Here is a 17,363-nt window from a genome sequence, read left to right on the forward strand (position 1 = left end):
ACTTGTAGATAGAGATGATTTTGAGAAGTTGTTATTCTGTGAATATAGATAGTTTTCAGGTTTGTCTTTCTACTCCAAATCCATGCTGGTTGAACCATCTACTAATAATGATACACATATTTCCATATTTTTATTACGTAGGTTACGACTTCAGCATTGATTACTCTTTTATGAATCTTTGGCCTAAATTGAAAATTTATTGTCCATATACATCTAGATCTACTATGTTCTGTTTTACAATCCCCTTAACAATTGACAACTATATGATTTTGTTCTCCATTCTCCTCCTTCAGAATTTACTTGAATCTTTAGTAACAAAATTTAGAAGATCTTCTCAAAGTCATCATTTTCTACTTGAAATCCAGTCGGTGAATTCATGCTTTGGTACAATAGTATGTAGATTCATGCCTTCGTTTGAGAATATTTTTTGCAACAAATACCCATACAATAGTATTAAGTGAGATGTATGTAAGCTGTCATCTCTGTTTATTGTTAGATTTGTAAAAAAATGCAGCCAGAAAATGCATTCTGTTTTGTTGCTCTAGGTTCCAACAATGGCGTTTATTAGTAAAGTTGGAAATTTACTTAAGTAGAGTTTAAGCAAGCACATCAATTCTGAATTGTCTGCATCTAATCCATCTATATTCCAAGCAATTAGATGCATGTCATCTTCCAAGCTATTCATTGGAGGTGTGTTCGATCTCTATCTAGTACAAATTGAAACATCATCATGCTTCTACTTTGTCATGATCTCTTCAAACTTGGTTACTCAGGTCTATCATATGGCACGGGTGATACAAGTCTGAGAGAAACTTTTTCTTACTCAGGTCTATCAATATACCCAAATCTTTAAATTGCCCATGTTATAATTTGAATTGCCCATGTTAGTTTGCACGGTACTACATAATTTTTACCACTGTTCGCTGAAGATTATGCATAAATCTTGCCCTAGTAGTTAGCACAAACGAGAGGTTCAATTAGCTTCAAGGTTTGTACTTTGTGAAAGAGATGGAATCCATAGACCATCCGTTCTTTAGTTCCTTGTTTTCTTCTTCTACATGGAAATAGACTTTGAGTTGGTTTATTAGGATTTTACCTCAGCAATGTTCGTTATGGTTGGTAGCCCTTCTTTTTTTCTTCTCTCTTTTGTATCCTTGAGCATATTGGATATTTTGTGTTGTGAAAGTGTGTATTGGGCTGGTTGGTTTTTATCTAAATAGTTTTTTGTAAGCAGATTTAATATCGTCTCTCTAGTCATTCCAACAACTCCATGTATCCACGTCTCTCTTTCTCCCTTAACACTCACATCCAGTCACTCACTAAGCTTCCAGATTTCCACTATATGGCCTTAAATTATACACTTGCATTCTTGATTATTTGGAGTAGTAGTTGTGATGGGTTATGCTAATTTCATCCACTTCATGTGTTGTGTTTTTAAACTTGGATCATGGTTCAACTGAATTTTCTTCAATGTAAGGTGTTTCCACTTCAGTATTGAGGAACTACACTCGTAAGTCATAACTTGTAAACTAGGCAATTGATGACAATCTCTTTTAAGCACTTGTTGCTCCAAGTGCCTTTTTGGGCTAGGGTTAACTTCTATTTAATCTCTATGATAGAATATAGTACATTAGTAATGATTTTCTCAATAAGTTTATTTTTTTTGCTTGGTGCAGTAACATCAGTTATTATATGCACAAGATCCTTATATCTTCCTCTTTCAAATTTATTAGATTCTGCAATCACTAAACAAGCAAACTAATGGTTAGTAGCAAGCTAGCACCTAGTACTAGATTCTACAACCAAAGTATTCAAATATAATTGTATAACTTCTTGATGCACGCCTTTTGGAAATATAGTCGTTCTCAACTTTTCTGGTAAAATCTTTGTAGTGCATCTGATCCTACATGATTTGATCTGTCATTTGATATGAGGAAGGTGGTTCGGTTATCCATGACCTTGGATCTTTCTTTATGCTATTTATGGAGTAGTTTCTAACTTGTTTTTCCCGAATCATGAAGAATTTGTATATTAATTTGGACATTTATTGATTAGGCGAAGATCTTGTTTCTTAGATTTCTTGAAATTGAGTTTGGGCTATTTGTTATTCTCAAATGACTTGTTCTTGTAGTCTCACTCAAGACTTTCCTTCAATAAGGTTAGTATAGTTCAATTTTTACATTTTGATGATTCTCACACTCCCAACATAGATCCATTGTAGTACTTCAGGCCACTTCCAACATATAACCATGTTCTAGCACTTTTAGTAACATATTTCTTATTTTTTAACATTTGTGAATAAAATCTAGCTATGTTTTTTCTATTACTTTGGGTTGATATCTCGATATACCAAATCTTTTTCGTGCAGGTACGAGAACGCTATTAGGATTTCTTTCAGAACAGTAGCAATGTGGGGGAAATTCAAATCTTGTGGAAAATAAGAGGACGCGATAGAGCAAAGAGAGCCAGAAGAGATCAAAGGCATCACGACCATTTGCTTCTAACTGTGTTTTATTTCTAAACAATTATGTGACGTAACTTCATTTGTAACTACCAAATTGCTTCAATTAAAACTTGTTTAGTAATGAAATTTCAATATATAATATGAATTTTGAGTTGGTTAGTTTAATTTGGAGCTTGTTTTATGAATTTTTTTTTTTTTTGTTTGTTATTCTTTTGATTTTTTTTTATATTATTTCATTTATTGTAATTGGTGAATTAGAAGACCGTCTTATTGTTTGTTAAACCACCATATTCAATGGCTATATTCTATGGATTTTTTTTTTTTTTTGAAGCCCCTTCTACAAGAAAATATTTGATAGTCCAGGGCCGTCAAAAAAAAAAAAAAAAAAAAATTCTGAAAGAGAATATTTGACGGGAGGGTCCGTCAAATTTCTCAAAATTTGACAGGCTAAGACAGTCAAATATGGGCTTTTTTCACATAGTGAAATAGTGGTGTTAGTGCCATATATGTGGGCTGTGACTATGCTGGGGGTGACGATCAAAGATAGAATGAGAAAGAATTTTGCATGTAAATACCCTAATTAATAGCTCCAATTTGATAGCTTTTTTCCATTAATTTGCATAAGTGATGCCCTATTGAGTATTTAGAGTTCTTTAGTTCCCTTGTAAAAGTTGCGAGTTTAATTTGTAAATGCGTTGTGTCTTTGAAGCACCTATGAATACCCTCAAATATCGTATTGGTTTGAAGCTTGCAAAGAAAGATCGTGTCATCCCACAAATTGGAGGTGAGGGACAAGCAAACGCTTTCCCCATCAAAAATCTTTTGGGAAGCAAGCTTCCATTTTATACCTTTCTAGTGAGCTTATTTATCACCTTTCTTACCAAGATATATAGGAAAATCTTTAGAATTCCCACATAGATCAGCTGGAGTTTAAACTCTTACATTTTCTGTTTTATGTCGAACTTCAATTTACATACTTGTACTACAAGAAGTCTTTAAAGAGCCTTCCATTCGTATTGGAAATCTGAAGGACCAAAATTTACATTTCACCAATTGATCCATTCACTTGTGAAAGCTGTAAGCCCTCAGCATCACAAGGAGTACCGCTTGGAGGGATGGGGTATGTTGTGGAACAATTAGAATAATGATACAATAGTTCTTTCAATAGCATTAGTTCTATGCCATATTTATCAACAAAAAAAAAAAAAGAAGCATTAGTTCTATGCCAATAACATTGGTTTCTCTTTATTACATCACAGAAGTGGTAGCATTTCACGAGGTTTTAGAGGAAAATTCTGACAATTGCAAATTATTCCTGGATTGCATGAACCTTCTCCTATCATGGCCAATCAGTTCTCGGTAAATTCATGCCCATTATTTTTCTTATTTATTGTCATCTTGGTGCTATATGCTGTTTTGTTCCTGGACGTTATACAACAGGCAAATGTTACACTATTTTTTCCATTTTTGTTTTGAAAAGTGTATCCACACGCTGTTAGTGTTGGTTAATGAAGAAATGGACCTAAAAAATATTCTCAAGCAATGATATGCATGTTATCAAATTTATTACACCTTTTATCAGTGTCACCAAAGTTGTGGTATTGAAAAATAAATTTGAAACGACATCCAAAGAGATCACTACGTGAAAATCCTAAGTTTTAATGAGAAAAATTGTTGGGCCGGGCCCGTCGAATTTTAATACCCAAATTCCGCGGCCCATGGACGACAAATTTCATATCCACAGACCACATCTGCGATTGCCACTTCGTCTCTCTCACTCACTCAATCACTCTATGTGTGTCTCTCTCGAATGTCTCTCTCTCTCTCTCTCTGTATCCCTATCCCTTCGTCTCCCTCGATCTCGTCTCTTGATCGATCTCGTCTCTCCCTCTATTTGATCTATCGATCTTCTTTATCTAATCGCTCAATCTCTGAACTCTCGTAGTGATCTCTCGGTCTTTCAAGATTGGAAACGATGGAGTGAAGAAGAAGTTCTCTATTATTTTTGAAGGTGAGTCTCTCTTTCTCCTTTCTCTTAGATTGGTAGATCCATAACTCTGTTCAGGTTGTTGAAGATGAGATCTAAGATTTTTGATTCCACAAAACATATAAATTTTGGTTTTCTATTTCCCAAATGTGTTAATTTTTCACGAAACAAAACCTAAGAACAAAACAAAATTTGATGTATTTACCGAAGAGTTGTTCTCAGATTCTTCAAGTTGAAAGGTAATTTTGTTATTCGGTTTCTTTTTTTTCCACCGATTAGGATTTCATATCATTTTAATTTGATTTACAAAAGTGAGATACATGAACATCGACACTATTTCTTCTCCTGTCAATCTGTTTCAGAGTTTTTTGAAATCAGCAAGATTTTTTGATTGTATGTTGGTGTCCTTAATCTCTAAAAGAGTTCGATTCAATTGCTTCGTTATCATGTTTTAGGATTTTATTAAATCTTATAAGCTTTGGAGATCAGGTAAGTTGTTGCAAAAAATATTTAGAATTTGAAATTTTGTTTCGATACTTGATCTAAATATTTTGGTGATCTGTCGATAATTCTGGAGTGGATGTTGTAGGTTTGTTCGATTCCTTATTTAATTTTCATATATTTTTTTCGTTGATGATCATGAGATTCATTGTTTTAACATTACTCTCAGATTTGTTTACTTTCTAGAAATTAATTGCATTTCTCTAACTAATATTTTAGATAAAATAGATCATTTATATGATGTTTTACGTATTTTAGATTTTTATTATATGTTTTTTGTTTGCTATTTGTGTGCTAGTATTCTGTTGAAGTGAATTGGAGGCATTATCTATTCTGATCTGGTTTTGTATGTAGCTGTTAAATGGTTCCCAACTTACACAAACAATTCCTCTATTTATACAGTGATGATCTTCTTCAAGTTTACTTATTTTATTTAAATTAGAAGTCTAATATTTTTTGATGACTCTGGTTGAGCATCTTTGTTACTGCTTTTGGCTCTTTATATATGTGTATAGAGCAACAAAAAATAAAATACTTAAGAGTGCAAATGGCATAAAGTAAATAAACTATCGAAAACTTAAAAACATAGTAATAAGGCAACATTTCCGTTTACCAAAGCTCAAAACAACCCAAACAAGAAAATGAAAAACAGAAAGATAGTGTTGTTTCATTTCTGGTGTATGATGGGCTCTTTGAAGAAATGCATAGGGTTTTCCTGCTTGCCAACTATTTTATTTCAATTGTTTCGACTCCGTATTGTTGTGTTGCTGGTTTTTAATTTTAGACTGTTGCTTCAGGCTGTGGTAGTTCTTCTGGCAGCGAATCAAATGGTATTAAAGCTTCATCTCCTGTGAATAGAATAAAGGTATTTCTAATTAGATTCACATAATTGTTTTTTTTTTACTAATTGCCTACTCCCACTCCTGGTAGAGTAATATTATATGACTACCTTCCTTACTTTGCTCAACTATGGGTATATATGACTACCTTCCTTAGGTGTAGTATCCCATTTCATCTTACATGACTCTGAGTGGCCAAAATTGTACAAGTACTAATAAGTGACAGAGTAACGCTGCTGTCAGATATACCCATAGTTTAGGTAATGAATTTATGAACGGTGAAGCAAATTCGCTGATGGATCAAAAGAATAACAAAAGATGTTAGTGGTGCAGATGATTGCTTGGCAATTGCAATTACCTCTATTATGTCTTTGAGAATTCATGTAATCAATGAGTAGTGTGTTGCGTACTTAAAAGACAAACCATAATTCTCAAGCTAACCATGGGATTTCCATTGTAATTCTACCTATAAGCTTCAAAGGGTAGGAGGTCAGAAATAATATTTGCAGTTGCTCCCCCCTAGTTTCTATAGGTAAACATTGCATTAGATACAGTAATACCAAGAGAGAATTCATAGACATAAAAAAGAGAGACCATTATGAAAAAGTTACATAACCCATAGAAGGTACGCCTTGAAATGAGTATTCCACTATAATGTTGTCATGGGGCACACTTGAATATGGAGGGCATATGGGCCACAGACTACCTTCTCAAGTGTGCCACTGCTACCCCAGGCAAGCTTTATGTTAGTGTGGGTGATCCAAATGCCTATCATAAGTGCTGGGAGCGTCCCGAGGACATGGACACTGTTCGCTCTGTCTACTCTGTTTCATCGGGGAATCCGGGCTCTGATGTAGCGGCAGAGACCGCAATAGCACTCGCTGCTGCATCCATGGTTTTTCAAAAGGCTGACCTGGCGTAGTCAAGTTTACCTACCTTTCTAGAGCTCAAAACATTCATGGTTTCTATATAAGTTCTTTTAGACGTGCCCCTAACTGCTAAGAATAACTTATGTCCAAGCCAAGATAACTATCATGCGTCCTCTCTTGGGTAAATCCTTGTTCACATGAGTTGAAATCTGGAAAGTTTTAATTTAGTCCCACCTTTTCCAAGTCGTACCCCCCTTCTAGTATTGTATGTGTTGATGCATCTCTCCAACCGTACTCGGATTTCATCTACTAAACCAAATATAGAACGACTCACTGCAAAAAATTGGACCACTTGAATAGTTTCTGATTTGATCTCAGCTGACTTTTTCTTTGCTTATCGCATTTTGGAACTACTACATTTTCCCTAATGTGTTCGTTTCTGATTTGATCTTTCATAGTTTTTCCTCTCATCCATCTCAACATCCTCATCTCTGCTACACGAATGGGTTGACTTCTTGATTTGGACTGTGGTACAAGGTAATCTGATTTTGAGTCCAATTGTAGCTACTGTCAACGGAAGGGGAAAAAAAGGCTCATTCTTTAATTACACCACGAAAGTTCTTCATTACAATTGTTTTATGTGTTAAAGAACTTAATGAGGTTGTGAGTTTGGATACACAACAGAAGGATAGAATGGCAAAAATACAACGAAATGGAAACTTCTTGACTAAATATTATTACATGAGTTGATGGAATTATGAGGTTTCAAGTTCGATCTTGGCTTACCCCTTGACAACATAATAGAAAGGAAAATAAATGGGTTCATATTTTACTATATGTGGAGAGTTCTTGAATAGAATTGTTATATTAAATATAATTATGAGGTTAAAAGTTCTAGTTTACTTACCAACTAGATAATAAAAAAGGAAAAAAAAAAAAAAAAGGTTAATTTTCTAACTACATGAAAAGAAGTCTGGACTTTATTTGTTGTTAAAACAGACTCACCAACAAAGAACAAAGGAGAAAAATATATGGAAAAAGTTTTTGATTAAGATTGTTGTATAAGTATGGAAAAATTATGAGTGCACAAGTTGAATCCTAGTTTACCCACGAGCATAAAGGGTAATGGACATCTTTGAGTTCATTATATTTTTTTAGACTAAAATTGAATAGAGGAACATGCCTTGTTCAGCTGACCCCAAATTTTTGAGATACGGTTTTTGGTGGTGATGATGTTAATGGTGATTAAATTGTAGGATTATCTTCTCACTTGACTCCGTGAGTTTGCAAGGAAAAGCAGATTAATGGCAGAAGAAACCTCTAAAGTTACAACTGCTCCTTCTAGGAAGGTTTGCTTTCATCTTTGTAACAAGATGAAACTTTGGCTAAACACCTCAATTATTCACAGTAAAGAAATCGAGGATACAGAAGCTGCCCAGACCCAGGAGTTGCTGCAACGTGTCAATGTAATTGTGTTCTCCCCATTTTTCCAATCCTTTATTATGGACATTTAGAGTCTCATTTGTTTTAATTTTCTTGTATCAAATACTTCTTGATCTAAGTTCTTCTGCATTTGCAGGAAGGTTCTAGGAGGCGAGGTTCTAAAGTTGAAAGGAAAGGCGAGTGTTTTCCTAGTAATATTTCTCTTTGTTTTTTAATATTCATGGTATAGATTGAATTGAGTGGATTACTGAATTGGTGAGCCATGCGTACTGCATGATGTGCACCCAATTGGACACGAGGAACCTCAGTTCCATCATATTTATTCTCAAAAGAAAATAAAAATATGTGCCTTAGTAGACAATATGAATCTTAATTTATTAGTTCTTATGGGTGCCTTCTATCTGATTTCTGACATGCAACAGCACCAGTGCAAGTTGCATTTAGTCCTAGTAGTGCATCACCTTCTATAAGGACATTTGGCCGAGGTATTAGTAGTAGAAGCATTGAATCCGCATTTCAAGAGGGTAGTAGTAGAAGCAGTGAACCTATACTTCAAGATCTTGAATCCAACGGTAAGTAAAAAACCTGTCTATTGAAATGAGTCTTGATGAAGACCTTCGGGTTAGCAATGTGAACCCTATTTTGTCTTTTAGTCAGCCTGACACAACCCATTCCTTCATCCCTGCTTGGGATCGGCAATACTAAGTAGCTTGCATAGGTGGAGGATGTTTTGACATAGCTCACCTAAGTGTAAAACCCTTGATCGATGACAAATGCAACACGGCCATCTTATATTTTTCATTCCAAATGGTTACTTATTTTCATAATAAGTTAAAGACGCATATTACTTACTTCTTTGGCTTTCAGAACAACTTGATGAGGAAGATTTTGGGGGGGGGGGATTCGGCAAACTTGGAATATGATGAAGATTTTATAAATCATGCTGCAGAACTCGGCCTGATGGTTGGTAATTGGATTATTATAAGATCAAATAGTGACACTTTTGACACATAAACCTTGTTTAAATCTTTATGGATGGTGGGTGTCACAGGAGGAAAGTGAAGAAGCAAGGAAGTTATTTCTTCAGCTACCCACTTCTCTACCATTGGTTAAGCGATCTGCTAGTGCAAAGGGGAAAGAAATAGCTGAAAGTTCGAGCCCACCAAGAAGAGTGGGTACCGCAGAGAAGGGGTGCAGTTTGGAAGAGTTGTCTGCTGGCTTTGTGGGAAAAATGCTGGTGCACAAGAGTGGTGCCATAAAGCTGAAGCTTGGACAGACCTTTTATGATGTGAGTACATATGAATATAAGAGGGTCGCGGGGCTTAACTATACACTCAAAACTCCCCCTCAACCATAAGGGTGGAAAAAATCGAACCAATGAGCTATACGAGCCCAGAGCTCTCATACCTTGTTAAGCAACCAACTACTCCAAAAGACCGATCTATTGGAGAGGGGGAAAACTATGAATATAAGAGGGTCACAGGGCTTAAATGGGGTATGACACACCCGAGAGTGGAAAAAAATATACACTTAAAATGTAGGTCATGTCAATGAAAATGAAACATAAAATACATGCTAAAAACTAGAAAACTTAAATCAGTTTATTTGAGAGTAATGCATTGTTGCTTTACTGACATCACCTATGCCCTAACCACTAATGATGTCTTGGATTCACAAATCAAATCTTTAGGCCCAACCGACAATTTGGACGTAGAATGTGACTAGGGGTGACAGTGAATGGATGACCTTGTTAACCTTTAACACAGTTGTTTTGTGCTGCAACTTCAGAATGTAGGATCTGTCTATCTATGTGCATCTCTTTATTACCGATAAACTTGTAATGCTTATAAGGTTTCTCATGTTAATTTATCTTGTGAGGTTACAATCAGGAGGATGATAGTGCACTCCTGTGTTTCCTACAATGCAAGTTTGTCAAAGGACAAGCAAATGGTCCAGAGTTCTTTTATGATCCCTAGTATGCATTGCGCCTTTGCCTCAAGGAAAAGCGGATGCGTGCTTGTGTCCACATATACAGCATGATGTCCATGCTTGAAGAGGCTGTTGCTCTTGCCCTCCAGGTGATAGTCATAATGCTTGAGTAACTTTAGTCAGTGCCACTTGAATCCCTTTTTCATTTGCTAGGGGTCCAACTCTCAATATTATTTATCTTTCAATATATATATATATATGCTAATTTAAATGTTGAATTTCTTCAATGCTCTTTTAGGAGGCAATTTGCTTAGCGCTGGAGGACTACAACAAACAAATTGAACAACTGAAAGAGGAGATGAATGATGCAACACATGGTGCAGACAACATGAGGAATGATATTAGTGCTCTTGCTCAAAGATATGCTGTTATTGAATGTGATGAAAGCTATGAGGTATTGATCTTAATAAATTTTGTAGTTATACTAATATTGGTTTCAAAAATTTATATTTTGTAGTTCAATGGTAAACTAGAATGAAATCCAATTCTTTAGCATGGCTTGGTAGTGTTCCACCTGGTTACTCTGGAATTTATGTTCTATTGACATAAGATCTGTTTTAGCTGGCTCAGCTTAGACTCTCATTTGTGTAGAACTTTGGAATGGAGAAATGATGCTTGTGTTAGCCTGCACAAGTGTTGTTTTCAAGGAGGTGTGTTTTTTTTTATTACAGTATCTTTTTTCTTTTTCACTTATATTTTTTCTTGTTGTTGCAGTATATCTCTCTGTTATTCATTGGGATGTTAGTCGTGATCTTTGTCCGAGGCTTCTTAACAAATCTAATGAAGGTAGACTTGGTTTTTCTGTTGCTTCATTGATTTTATTTTGTTTTTGTGAATTAGAAGAGTTTTCTTAAGATACAATACCCCCTTTTACTCTGTTTTTTAAAGAAGGCTCATTCATCCTATTTGAAATATTAGAAAGAAGAATCACGGGGCAAAAATTATTTTTGAAATGTTACTTGGTAGGATTTTAAAAGAGTTTGTTTCCGTGAATTTGATTGTTTTATGTTTTACCTCACAATTATTGTTTATATGCAGTTCTTTTTTTTTTATTGATATGTTTGTATGCAGTTTGCAGAGTTGGGAGTGGGTCCTCTACCAATGTTGTACTTTTTCTGTCTGAAATAATGGGAATGTATTTTGTATCTTCAATTGTATTGATAAGGAAAAGCTTGGCAAATGATTACAGGTAATCTTCCATATTTTTGTTATTTGTACATCCATGTGTATTATGATAAGTTCAATGATTTAGTTGGCATGATTTAAAAACCTGGGTTTTCGGATCTTCTTAGTACTCACCGAGACCTCTTCATGTATCGAACAAGTTAAAACACTTCCAAACCAATTTAAATCATTGCTTTCAATCACAGTTTTTTGTCTTGTTCACGAATGATATATGGAAATGAAGTATAGAAATTTAGTTATACTGTAGGATTTAGTTATTTTTCTCAAAAATTTGCACATGGATAGCATATATATAATCATGTTTTACGTGTAACTATTGAACTTCATTTCCTAGACAACCTAATTTTGATTTTTAATTTTACTGAAATCCTTTGTTGTTCATGCAGAAACTCTCACTTTTGGTTACGGAGGCATATATGGAAGCCCATCAGAAGAGTGTACAGGTAAGGATCTTTCCATCTTTTAGAGAAGACAGATTCTATGCCTCTTATTGAATCAAAAGTTTTGGTATCGGATTTTCTCAGGCCATGAAGGAGAGGATGGGTAATCTTGCCCAAAGCCTATGACGTTATCTAATGCGGCCGACGAAAGTGAGCTTCAATTTTGTATTCTAGTTGGATCACTTATATTGTGATCTTGTAATTGTAAACTCATCTATTTAATTCATGGTTTTAACTAACAAAATAGAGATTCAAAACCTGTAATTTTTGTTAATGTGTTAGTTTATTTCCTGAATAATTATGGGCCTACACAATTTTTTATTTTTATTTTACTTTTGATTTTTATGGTCGATATGGATGCCCATCATATTCTTGTTCTATGATTTTTCTTTTGTTTTTTATTTTTTTTATTTATTTTTATATTATTTCGTTCATTGTGATTGGTGAATTAGAGGAGCGTGCTATTGTTTGTTAAACCTCCAAATTCGATGGTCATACTCTATGGGTTTTTTTATATATTTTTTTTGAAGCTCATTCTTCAATAATTTGATAGTCCAGGGCCGTCAAAAAAAAAATTCTACAAGAGAATATTTGACGGGCATATGTGACGGAATGGTCCGTCAAATTTTGAAAATTTTGATCGGCTAAGACCGTCAAATATGGGCCTTTTTCACATAGTGGATCTACATAATTTATTTTAAAGTGATTATGGAATTGGTTTTCTTTGTAAGCAAGTTTTTGAATGTTGGACGTTTGTCTATGCCTTTTATGGATCATACAAGTATTTTTTGCAGTCTTGGAGTAAGTTACTTGACAACTACAATAGGGTTGAATTTGAACATTAATTTTTGTTCTTTTAGGAGCAATACACTATGAAAAAAATATTTATAGTAGTCATAATTCCAACATTCTAGTGGAATAATTTTTAATAACTTTGTGGCACTGTGCACTTTGATTTGGGATTCACATAGGTGTTGGGGGTCAATTACGGTTCGTATTGGGTAATGGTCATATTTCATTAAGATATTTTGGACGATCTTTAATGCCTCACACAGGTCTGTGACCGCCATCAGTTGTAAGAATGTACATATTTTCCTTGGACAATACATTTACTATGTCACATAATTTGTATATCAAGGAATCACTGTTTACTTTTTCAGTTGTGGATTGAATTATCTACTAGGTCAAGCTAAATACATCTTCCACCTTTGCTTTTCTGAAGTATTATTTTGGTTTTGCAGATTTTCATATCTAGAGTTGTGGGAAGTAAAAAATATTCATCAGTGTTAGCTCCTGGTCAACATGAATTAGGGTAAGAGGAACTTTTTGGAACGGTTTTCCATCATTTGTTTAAAACAGGAGCCATGTGCTTCTTATTATCTAATATTTTTCTTCAGAGATTATAACTCTGACAGCTTGATGACTGCTTAACATAGAATAAACTGGATTGGATGTTGACGCAATTAATCACCTATTTATCTACTGTTATTACATGTTCAAGAGCTTGTGTGATTGCTAGAGTAACCCATGCTATTTCATAACTTAGGAAAACCTAAACATGACAGCATTTAAATGTTGAAGGACATTTAAGAGCTTCCCCTGTTTTGAAGGATTTTCAAAACAATGTTTCTTATTGATCCCTCCATTATAAATTGGATCCAAAATCGCGGCATTGTTCTACTTCGTAAGTGATCAATGTGCCAGGAACCAGGTACAAATAGACTCATACCTGTGCTGATTGTCAATCGGGTCCTTGAAATTAAAATGGACCACAACCAAGATTTGGCTCTTTTGGGTAGAATAGGCTCCCTCTAAACACTACTTCCTTCGAAAGGGTTACTCATGAAGTAACAATGATATCTTAGTATTTGAGGGCAATGACAACAGATAAAAGAGAAAAAATGAACAAGATGACAATCACCTTAGAACACTTCAAATCACTCAAGGGCAATAACTATAAATAAAAATCAATCTGTTTTGAGCATTGACACCATGTTGATGGCCCAGCCAATATAGCATCTGCTATTGTATCCCATTTCGATTCCATCTCTTTTAGACATTGCGACTTCCCAACTATATTCAGATCAGGTACATCATTAGATTGTTTGGAATATCCTTCAAAGCAATCCTTATCATTATATTCTTCATCAACTATGCATTCTTGTTACTTGTCAGATGAAATTGTAAATGGCCATTCATGCAACAACAATATACACCTGTGTTTCTTATAACCAGGGGGGCATGTGATTCAAAATGGACCAAGAGACTTGGACAACGCCGAAAGAATACTCTATTTGGCTTTTTGATGTAGCTCATTGAGTTAACCATGGGCTGATCGATGCAATTTTGGCTTATGTTTGAGGTTCATCCTCATCCCTTCTCAACTTTAGATATACTTAGGGATTAGGTTTTATTATCTTTGTGTGGGATGAATGCAACTCAACACCAGGTAAATAATTCCTTTTACAAGGTAAAAATCCGCCGGGTTGGATGTCAGTCTATGTTCTTGAACTGGTTTCTGGCCTTATGTTATCTTTGTTTTACAGACTGAACTGGCTAGTTATCTCTATGAAAACCTGTGCACTCTTCCCAATATCCACGTATATGGCCCTGTTCCTTCACAAACTGTCCGCCGTGCTGCTATTTGTTCCTTTAATGTTGAAAATATCCACCCAACAGACATTGCAACTTTCTCGATTAGCAGGTATGACACTAGATCCTAGTCACTATGTTTAAGTTGCTATTATCTTTCTCTCTTTCTTTCGATTATGAAAATAGAAATATCTACATCCCAGGGCCGGAAGTACAAGATGCAGGTTACCCATTTAATTTTTATAGTTGAATCTTTTTCTGTACATTTGATTAAATAAATGCATGCCTGTGGTGTAGATATATTAATGCAGGTTACCTTTTTTTCTTTTAAAAATTTGTAGGCATCTATGTTGAAAATATATAACGAAACAATTCGCGAAGTATTTTAGACAATGGTAGGGCTGGAAAGCAATACACAATTAAACATGAACCCCATGTTAACACGTGCTGATAGGTCTCATTGAGATTGGCACCACCATGAACCCCACTTTAACACATGCTGATAGGCTGGTGGGTCAAGTTCTTGGGGAGATTGGGTCACTCCCGGAAGTTTTTGTTGAACTCAAGGTAAGAAGCTGAACCTGCAAAATTACTTTTACTATTCTGCATCTGTATCTTCTCATGTGTGGGACATGACAGAATGTGATGAATTTGTTGACGTGCTAACAATTAGGTCCCCATCAAAACTACTGTTTTTGTCCAAAAGCAACTGGATAGGTTGAAGGCATAAACAACTTGTATATTCTTTGCTAGACCATTTGGTTTGTACATGAATCTAGTTTTCTTTTACTGCACAAAGGCTGAAATAAATGGTTTGGTCAACATCCAAGTAGATGGAGTTTTGTCCTGACTCATTGATTCTTCACCTTGACTCTGCGTGTAGTTGTAAATATATCAAGATTCGTCGTCTAACTGTATTAATAGCAGTTGTTTCTTCAAATAAATTATCTTATCCATGTTGCCCGTTATTAATTAGGGCAGGTTGGACAAAATGTCGAAACCAGTGAAACCAAGAAGCAAAAGACTGTTGTTCCATCTATTTCACTGAGATCATTATGTTATTCTGTGCGTGCCTTGTAAAATATGAGTAATGATGAATGACTTTGTTCTTGCTCTCCAACTTTTTCAGGTGAACTTTTTCCTTCTTTGACGGCTTCTTGGAGTCAGAACCAAGGGTACAGGGAGGCAAGGAAACGTCTCAAAGCTGGCTAAAGGTGAGATCCTGATGTTGAGCATAGGGTCTATGTCAACAGGTGCTCGAGTTATTGCTGTAAAGAAATATCTTGCTAAGCTGCAATTCACGTCACCTGTGTGCACTGGCAAAGGGGAGAAGGTTGCCCTCAGCCGACAGGTTGAGAAGCATTGGCGACTTATAGGATGGGGCCAAATTCAAGCAGGAAGTACCCTTGATGTCCCACCCTGCCCCATCTAGAGAGAGAGAGAGAGAGAGAGAGAGAGAGAGAGAGAGAGATGGCTGCTACTAGAAACAATTTTTGTTATGTTGAGAAGGATACATGGATTTCTTATTATGTTGTGTAGTTTATCAAGTGATTTTTCTTTCATATTTGAAATGTTACGAAGATTTTATTTTTCTAGTACCAATATGTTGTACATTAATAAAAAATCGATTGAGATGGTTTGTTCACCAACAAAGGTTGAATATTGTCCCAAATTAAAGGATGTACAAGTTGTGAAGGTTTTATAAAGAATGAGAGGAAAGCTCAAAAGTAAGCAAATTGAGATAGTAATGTTGGATATGAACACTTGCAATCAGGTTCTGTTTTTTTAAGTCCATTCTCCAATAATTTGAAAGTCCAGGGCTGTCAAAAAAAAAAAAAAAAATTTCTACAAGAGAATATTTGACGGTAGGGTCCATCAAATTTCTCAAAATTTGACGGGCTAAGACCATCAAATATGAAACTTTTTCACATAGTATTGATGGTGTGTTATTGATAAAAAATTGGTGTGACAATAGAAAAAGAAATTTTATTCTCTCCTTGGCGAGGGAGAGAGGGCTGTGAGTAATTCCATGTTTTTTTAAAAATAAAAATTTATAAAACAAAATTTTTTCTTTTATATGTTGAAGCTAGCAACTCTCACAACTAAGTAGAAAATCCCTCTTTTGTATGTTGCTACCAGCGACACACAAATCATTACCCCCTGTATGTTGCTGCCTTTTTAAAATAAAAATTCGAAGGGAATTGCCACATCTTCTCTACTTTGAATGTTAGTTCTTAGATAAATCTCTCCAAAAAAATGCACTCCCGATCTTTCCACCAATTGCATTCTCCATCATCAACCAAATTGAATAATCTACTAATCCAACGGCATAAAAAACAATAACTATACCCTATTCTCTAGTCCGATTCCAGCCAAATCCACATTCGAACAAATCGACAACCATCAAGGGTTAAATCACCCAAGAGATCAGATGTGACTGAAAACAGATTGGAAGAAAGGGATCTTTAAAAGAGATCTTCCAATTAAAAAATAAATAAAAATTAATAAAAATTAAAAAAACGTAAAATTTACTGCTAAAACAAAGCGAATGTCGCAAACTAAACGATAAAGAAAAAAATCTGATCTACAGAAGAAATTTTGAAAAAGAAAAAATTAAGACTTTTAATGAAACACGAGAGAGAGGGAAGGGAATAGGTGTTTTTATTTTTTATTTTTAAATTCTTTATTCTCTCCTTTAATGCCTTCACACGCACAGATTAAGAAGAAAAAGAAAAAAAAAATTGAATTGAAAACTAAGAATTTCATCGAGTCTCTTGTTCAGAACTATGATCGATCAAATAAAGAAAAAACCTAAGAAATTTTTTTTTTGTTAAATAACTTAAGAAACTTATCAAGAACTAAGGTAGCAAGTAATAAAGAGTCAAATTTTTTTTTTTTTTAAACGAAATAAACGAGAAGAAAAAAACAGACCTTTTACATGAGAATTGAAACAAATCAAATGACACTACTCCAACAACCCCAAACACGAGTGACCCGCACAAATGCAATCGAAAAAGATTGAAGAACAGATAAAGAGATCAATATTCTTGTTTT

At 34.8% G+C, this 17,363-nt stretch overlaps 1 protein-coding gene and 1 long non-coding RNA gene across 5 annotated transcripts; both read left to right on the forward strand.

The window, feature by feature from the left end:
• Positions 1-2,967: 2,967 nt before the first annotated feature.
• On the forward strand, positions 2,968-16,107 carry LOC147398060 (uncharacterized). Of its 2 annotated transcripts, none has more exons than XR_015179723.1 (6): positions 2,968-3,584; positions 3,724-3,823; positions 12,959-13,029; positions 14,264-14,421; positions 14,651-14,876; positions 15,439-16,107. It is a non-coding gene; the product is annotated as an uncharacterized LOC147398060 (long non-coding RNA). The 2 variants fall into 2 exon arrangements; XR_015179724.1 differs by having other exon boundaries at positions 2,970-3,584; positions 13,893-14,421; positions 15,439-16,101.
• Positions 4,373-11,421, forward strand: LOC147398061 (vacuolar sorting protein 18-like). 3 transcript variants are annotated; one of them, XM_086447174.1, is made up of 5 exons: positions 4,373-4,475; positions 9,993-10,181; positions 10,331-10,486; positions 10,807-10,878; positions 11,164-11,421. In XM_086447174.1, exons 2-5 carry the CDS (start codon positions 10,113-10,115, stop codon positions 11,218-11,220), a joined length of 354 nt encoding a protein of 117 aa, XP_086303300.1. In that variant the 5' UTR covers positions 4,373-4,475; positions 9,993-10,112; the 3' UTR covers positions 11,221-11,421. The 3 variants fall into 3 exon arrangements, with proteins under 3 accessions (XP_086303300.1, XP_086303298.1, XP_086303299.1); XM_086447172.1 differs by lacking the exon at positions 4,373-4,475 and adding an exon at positions 5,466-5,817; XM_086447173.1 differs by lacking the exon at positions 4,373-4,475 and adding an exon at positions 9,156-9,391.
• Positions 16,108-17,363: the final 1,256 nt, after the last annotated feature.

Source organism: Akebia trifoliata, chromosome 7, assembly GCF_017979445.1.
Source record: "Akebia trifoliata isolate Shusen 1 chromosome 7, ASM1797944v1, whole genome shotgun sequence".
Taxonomy (NCBI): Eukaryota; Viridiplantae; Streptophyta; class Magnoliopsida; order Ranunculales; family Lardizabalaceae; genus Akebia; species Akebia trifoliata.